The 7,994-nt window shown below is 43.7% G+C and overlaps 1 protein-coding gene across 2 annotated transcripts in view; it reads left to right on the plus strand.

The window, feature by feature from the left end:
- Positions 1-7,186, plus strand: part of PRKCQ (protein kinase C theta) — a 452,364-nt gene extending 445,178 nt beyond the window's left edge. For both annotated transcript variants that reach the window (XM_078677123.1, XM_078677128.1), the window contains 2 exons: positions 1,328-1,456; positions 6,686-7,186. In XM_078677123.1, coding sequence (XP_078533249.1) covers positions 1,328-1,456; positions 6,686-6,841 — 285 coding nt within the window. In that variant the 3' untranslated portion in view covers positions 6,842-7,186. The remainder of the gene's footprint in view (positions 1-1,327; positions 1,457-6,685) is intronic.
- Positions 7,187-7,994: the final 808 nt, after the last annotated feature.

The raw sequence follows: 7,994 nt of genomic DNA on the forward strand, positions 1-7,994 counted from the left end.
CATTTAAGGAATCGCAATATTGCAATTCCTTAAATGCTATGTAGGGGTGCCTTTTAAATTGCGATTTTGGCTTAAGGAATCGCAAAATACCACCTACTCCAAGCAGGTGGTATTTTGTGATTTCTTGTCAAAATGCATTTTTTTTAAAATTCAAAGTGCCATGTGGCGCACAGACATGCCCTTGGGGCATGTATGTGCACCACATGCACTTACAGGCACATTCCATGGGTGCAACATGTGTCCTTTGGACACCCTGGCACCCTTGGAATTATTCTCAAATTGCGATTTTCTCATAGAAAATCACAATTTGAGAATGTATCCCCATTCATTCCTATGGGCCTCTTGGCCCATAGGAATGAATGGGGCACTCATTCCTTAATTGCGATTCGCAATTTGCTAATCGCAATTAAGGAATTTTAGGGATTCGCAAAAAAATTGCAAATTATTACCTACATTCCATTTTGCAATTCTCCAATAGCGATTTCTTAAAAATCGCTATTTGAGAATCGCAAAATCTAAATTACCTACATATGCCCCCAAGTCCTTTAGGGCTACCTCAAATCTGCTGTGCCAATGCACACATCGGTTGTACTGACTCAGATGCACACTCTATGAAAGGCAATCACTTCTCATCACCAGCCCCCAATTCTCTGAAAGTCTAACTCCCTATTTATACTAATCAGTCTGAATGACCCAAAAACATATATGTCTATGAGCTGTTTCATTTACAAGTTGAGGTGTTCTCTGTGCCACGCGGGAAGCCTTCTTGGATATGTTCCTTTCTACCCATGTGATAAAAGTTGTAATTGTAAATAAAACAATATATATTGCGGAATACAGTATCTAAGTGCTGTCCTTTGTCTATCTGTAAGCATATATCCTTCAGATTCTTTGCGAGCACGATCCAGCCGCCTGGGCAGCATGCTTCAGTCCTGCATTTAGCTCATTATTCATAACCATAGATGTTATTTTGGTAGTGAAGAAAGTTAACTCTAAACAGGTTTATACAGCATCAGTTTGCACTATTATAGAAGTCACTTATCTTTTAAAGAATGTTGCAGTTGTTTCATTAGTGGTTTCTATGTGAATGTTGAATATAAGTAGATTATTTTATTGGCAGTAAGGCTTAGGATCCAGTCTATCTCATGAGGTTGGCTGGGTAGATTGGTAACGTGCATAGTGCTTAGAAGAAAAACTTTGATACAAGATTCCTAAAACTAAACAGACTCACCTTCTTTGCTCAGCCGCGGCCATGTCAACATCTCCTGCCATACAGTTGTGAATAAATTGTGACATGAAATAATTTTAAAAATCTGTTTGTTTTCAGCTTTTCATCCGAGAACCCGAAAGGAGACTGGGTATGAAGGGGAACATCCGTCAGCATGCCTTCTTCCAAGGGATAAAGTGGGAGGTTCTTGAAAACAGAGGGATGTGTCCACCATTTCAACCAAAAGTGGTAAGGAATAATCATGAACAGCTTGCATAGAAAATTGCTTCAAAAGCACTAGTCTAAGACAGAATGAAAGAACAACAAAATTCTCATTTGCTAGGTGTGAATGCAAAGCAAATTTGGTTACAGCATTTAAGCGGAAGACTTGGCCAATTCTTTTTCATATGATATTGCGACAATGTAAACGTTGTCAGTCCAGCATTTACAATTGAGTACTGGCCCATTGTAATCAATAAAACAACAATGCTGTGGAAAATTAAATACAATGATGTTTCCAGTGATATACATACACACAACGAGACACCAGAAAAAGACCATCACGCTCACTGATGATGCCTATTTACATACTGTAGTGCTGGTCAATTCAAAACAGTCTCTAGTGCTTCCCTACGCTAGCTTGGCTGACGATCATGAAACAGTTATGGTCAGTGACTTGCGCCCTCTGCACCATTCAAACAGATATGACCTCCTGTTTTTGCAAGCCCTCATCTGGATGAGCCTGCCATGGATTTGGCGGTAAGGGGGACGGTGGCAGCTTCTTCCCGACTCCGCTTGGCACCATTCTCAGAGCATAATTGCTCATCATTGTTTTAAGTGTTGAAACCGGCTCCGTGAGCTCCAGAATAATTTTATGTAGAAATCGAAAATTGTGTTTTAATAAGGGGATAGAAACTGTTAGTGCTCAGAACTGATTTACTAGTTGCACTTTGTGAAAAAAGACCGCATACCCACACGCATTGAGGGACCAGCTCCTACAGTAGCTCGACCTGTGCCTGCACGCCCGGTCCGACCCTCCAGCCAATCACGGGTGCGGAAGGCGGGGCAGAGCCAGGAACATTCAGGGAGGCGAGCGGTTAGCGCTCCAGCTCTCCCCTACTCGAGGGCTATAAAGCAACTCGTCGGCTCAACGCGCAGCGTTGACGCGCAGTGTGGCGCCTACTCCTGTGCCTAAGACGAGCCAAAGACCAGCCCGTCTGCGCCCGTCCGCGTCAGGACGGGGCTAGGGGCAGGGGGCTATGGCGGACAGCATCAAGTGCTTGGAGAAATCCAATTGCAACATTCTTACATACACCAGCCAGACCCTAATGGATATTGGTAGGTACGTTACCACACTGTGCACCCATAGGGTAGGAAATAGCCTGGAAGGGCCGTTTTCTTGCAGGGGATGTCAAACGCAATTTACCATCAGCGCTGAAACCGCACTGCGTTTGCCAAGACCTAGGCTGTCAATCCCTATTAAACATCCTGCGGAGTTGACTGTCACCCCTCTTAAGGACCCGTTTTTAAATTGTAAGAGCCTCTTGTGCAATGTCCGCTCCTTAGTTACACACGCAACTCAGGTTTGGGATCTCATAACATCTGAGAGCCCACATCTCTGTTTTCTAACTGAGACTTGGCTGAAGCCCCATACTGTTTCGCCCATAACACTGGGGGTGCCGCTAGGGTACAAAATAGTGAGGATGGACCGCCCCATTAAAACTGGAGGAGGGATAGCCATTGTATTTAAACAGGAGATGGAGATTGCAGTTACCGAGGTAGTGTGTACCCCCCAGATGGAGCTCCTGATCTTCACAATCAACCCTAGTTCCAGGGAAACCAGGAAGGGAGCGTTAGTTTATCGACCCCCAGGCCCATGTGGGAATTTTTCCATTCAACTTGTTGAAGCTCTGGCACACCATGTGCAGGTGAATTCAGATTTCATCTTGGTAGGGGACTTTAATGTCCATAGCGAAATTGCTACCTCTGTGGAGGCACAGACTCTTTTAACTGATCTGGGCACACTTGGACTTAATAAAATGAATCAGGGGCCCACACACCTAGCAGGCCACACATTGGACCTAGTGTTGTGTAACTCTACTGCCATGAAATGCTTGCCTCCCATCCAAGTGGATTGGACTGACCATTCCATTATTGAATTCTACACCCGGTCCTATTATAAACCTAAGGGCATTCAGAGGACCATGGCAGATGTTAGGAGGCCCTGGAATAAATTAACATCAGAGGTTTTTAGGGGGAAATACACTGAACCCAATTGGGACGAATGTGGGGACAATGCTACCACTGCACTATGTAAACTCAATGAAGCTGTGACAGCAACTATAAATCACGTTGTACCTCTTAGAACATACAAACCCCGGCCTGCTCCAAAACAAGAAGTCTGGTTCACTGACGACCTCAGACAACTAAAGCTAACTGCGAGGAAGCTATAAAAACGATGGAGGGACACACGTAAGGCTGAGGATAAAGAGAACCATAGGATCTCTCTAAAAAGCTATCGGACTGCTCGGAAACAGCATATAGCAGCCCAATTATCAGCAGCTGGTAAAAATGTGAAAGTTCTCTATCAAATCCTACAAACCTTTATCAAGCCTACTGCTTGTGAGACTGAGGGGATAAAATCTCAGGAACTTTGTGATAATATTTCCCTATTCTTTATTAGAAAAATTGAGGGCATTTATGTTAAGATACTAGCCTCAAAAAACATCTCCAACAATATGGGCACAGTCGACCACATGGCTCAGTCACCCATTAGTACAGCAGAGAACAAGGTTAGTAAACTTGTAGAATTCCCTCCCATATCAATGGAGGAGACAATTGCTCTAGTCACCCAAATAAAGAGCGGGTGCCCCTCAGATATTATCCCGGCACGCATCATGCCACTACTGATTGACAATCTGGGTGCTGGAATTCGGCAGGTAGTTAATCTGTCCCTGAGTACAGGAGAAGTCCCCCCGGACTGGAAGCGTGCTCTGGTAAGGCCACTGCGTAAAAATAATTCTATCCCCTGGACCGAATTGACAAACTTGAGACCGATTTCTCTCCTCCCTTTTTTAGGGAAGCTCACCGAGAAGTTTGTTAACCAGCACCTGTCAAAATACATCGAAAGTGCTGGGGGGCTAGACCCCTCCCAATCTGGGTTCAGGCCTAGGCACAGCACGGAGACCGCCTTGCTGTCCGTCGCTGACGATCTTCATATGCTACAGGATAAAGGAAACTCCGTTATCTTGGTGCTTTTAGATCTGTCAGCGGCGTTTGACACTGTGTCACACAACATCATGACCTCCAGACTAGTTGACATCGGTCTGGGAGGCAAGGCGCTGGCCTGGCTAAGGAGTTTTTTCACCAAACGTACTCAAAGAGTCATTCTGGGTCCATATCAGTCAGAGGAGGTGGAGATCTCTAAGGGGGTGCCACAGGGCTCTTGTTTGAGCCCAACGTTATTTAACATCTATGTGGCGTCCCTAGCTAACATCATGAGATCCCACGGGTTTATCCCCGTATTGTATGCGGACGATACTCAACTCCTCTTCCCGTTTAAAACGATGACTCCTGAAGTACGTAACTCCTTTGCCCGGGGGATGAAAGAAGTGGCCCACTGAATGGCAGCAAACTTCTTGCAGTGTAACGTCTCTAAGACTGAGGTGATGCTCTTTGGGGAAGCCAAACGCCTGTGGACTCCTGACTGGTGGCCTCAAGATCTAGGCCCAGTCTCTGAGCCCAAATTGGTTGTGAAAGATCTAGGAGTTAAACTGGATCAGGAGCTCGCCCTTAAACAACACGCCAATCAAGTGGTCGGCTCCTGCTTCCATGTTATTGGACTTCTTCGGAAGGTATTCCCCCTGTTACCTGATACCACCAGAAGAACACTGGTTCAGTCGCTCGTACTGAGTAGGCTGGATTATTGCAATGGTTTGCTTCTAGCCGCCAATGAGGGGATTACCGCAAGGTTACAGGTTGTGCAAAACACTGCTGCACGCCTTGTTCTCAATGCCCCGGCTCGTACTCCCTCTAAACCCCTATTAGTCAAGCTTCACTGGCTCTCAGTGAAACAGAGGGTGTTGTTCAAAACTTGCTGCATTATTCACAAGTGCCTCACTGGTAAAGGTTCAGATTATCTGACCAAAAAATGTAATCCATACGTTCCCTCCAGATCTTTGAGATCAGGAGATCAAGAACTGTTATGTGTCCCCAGGTTCAGGAAGACAAGACAAGGGGGAAGGGCTCTATCAGTGGCTGGCCCGAAGCTATGGAACGAACTCCCTATTGGAATTAGACTATGCAAAGAATATCTTCCCTTTAGAAAAAATTTTAAAACTTTCCTTTTCAATTACTAAGCAATCTGGCTAGGGAATTAGGATATATGACTGGGATTCTTCCTCTTTTTTTGCTCTCAGATGTTGCCAAAGGCGCGGAGATACTCCTTAGGGAGTCGATTCCTAGCGCGATACAAGCTTGCAAATAAACCATGGAGAGGCTAGTGACAGGTGTCAGGCACCATGCCCTGTCCCACCAGACCTGCCACTTTCCACCAAAAGGTTTAAGAAAATGAGTTTTTAGTCTGGAAAAGGGTATCCTAAATCTGGACCTGCACTCAGTCCTCTCATCCATTAGGCTTATGGAATCTGAAACAAATACCTTGTCATCGGAACACTGACCCATGGGCTCATGGTTCCCAACAAAGAAGTCTGTTGAATCCACCAGAGTGCTCTCGTGTACTGTGCAATGCACTGCAATGATATGTATACTGCAAACCCTCTCGACTTGCTTTTTTGTGGGTAAACACATATTTTTTGTAAATCTATTGATTGGTTTTGGCTTACAAAAAAAAAATGAATCCTATGAGTGATGGGAAATGTCATCCTCTTCATATACAGCACCAATTCATCTTGTGCAAAGGACCTCAGATCCAACCCTTAATTGATTAATTTTTTCAGAAAATATGGCTACTATATGTCCTACCTAAAACATGAAGTCCTTCATAGATCAAAAGAATGATGTAGCTTCCAATACCAGGAAGCACAAATTAGCCAGGAGATGGTGCAATTTTTTCTCTCTCGCCTTCAATCTGAAGATCTGAAATATATACCAAATCAGTACTTCTCTGGAATGTAAGTAAACATCATACACTACTTCGTCTAAGATTCCAGTCTTAAATATAACATGGTGTAATGCTTCTTAGTCATTGTTCTGTAAGTGTCAGTTTGGAAGATCACTCATCGCCTGGTGGTAGGCTTACCCTTACATTGCTTTTAAACAAGAATTTCTGCATGTACACTCTATGTTTTGGAAAAAGTACGTTACTTGTGCTTTCTTACTGTCTACATCAGCATGTATTTTCCATTTAATACTTGTGTCGACAAGAGTGCCAAATGTAAACCCTCTCCTTCTTGCTAAGTGTCTTATAAATAAATGTAACTTTCACTTGCATAATTTGTGGATGTTTTCTCTCTCCAGAAATCCCCAAGTGACTGCAGCAACTTTGACAAGGAATTCCTAAATGAGAAGCCTCGACTGTCTTGCGGGGACAAAACACTGATGAACAGCATGGATCAAAACATGTTTACAAATTTCTCATTTATAAATCCAAAGATGGAGGCTCTGCTTTCCTGAGACAACAGCTCCACTCCTTAGCCCTCTTCCCTTTGGGCAAAAAAGAAACAACTGCACCTGCTGGACAGTTTGAATGACACTTGTATTGACTGAGTTGTTCACTCCATCTCTGCAAGCGTCTCTTGGTTGACAAACATTCTGCAAAGGAAAATGTATCCTATGTGATCTAGGCCTTTATCCTGCAGTGCCCTGCGCCAGTTAAGTTATTGACGGATACCTCTATATCAACTTCACAGTCCAACCAATGTGTTGACCACTGTTTTACATCTATTTTTATCCCCTTTCTACCTCATAGATCACCCACACAATACAGAACAATAAATACGTTATACAGCCTGCTTGGAATCCAAATCCAAGTGGGATTTTATTGGATAGAGGCGTGTAAAGCTGCCTAATGTCTCTATCGATTTCACTCCTACTGTATTTATGAGCATCAGCAAACACGACGCTGTTAAATCTTGAAAGACATGACTGAGTCATAGGAAAGGCAATGCTAAGTCCATAGAAATAATGAATGACTTGCTTATGGGGTCATGTCACACACAGAGGATCCTCATCTTGGAAATCACTCTAAATTGATTAAACAGAGATGCCAAATCCAATGTTAAACCAAGCATCTTCAGAGCATTCTCAGATTAATGACTGACATCTGCAGCATTGGTTGTAAGACCTTGGCTTGTCTGACTCTTTGTATTTTCGAAAGTGGCAAATTTACATATCTGTCTAGCACCACTCATTACACTTTCTCAACTCCTCCTATCTCGTGTCTACATTTTCCACGACTCCCTCCCTTGCTATTTCAGATCTTCTTCACATTGCCTCCATGTCCTACCCAAGATCCATCTCATGCATACAGTAGACTGCTCTTTCTCATTTCTCTGTGTTTGGTATTGGAGATACATTGTGTGCTGCATCAGATCACTTCACCTTTCTTTTCAGAAAGCTTTGAAAACCTTCTGTGCTTTACTCAATCTCTGGAGTTTTCACTCCTCCTCTATCCCCCAGCAATCCCTCACCACCATGATACCTATAAGGTGATAATGCACTTCAGAAGTACAATAGCATAGCACAGTGAGGGGATTATTTCTATTTAACTCTACCAAGGTAACTTATTAGAGGAGCACTCACCAGAAGTGAAAAACACGGGAGGGAC

Source organism: Lissotriton helveticus, chromosome 1_1 (assembly GCF_964261635.1).
Source record: "Lissotriton helveticus chromosome 1_1, aLisHel1.1, whole genome shotgun sequence".
NCBI lineage: Eukaryota > Metazoa > Chordata > Amphibia > Caudata > Salamandridae > Lissotriton > Lissotriton helveticus.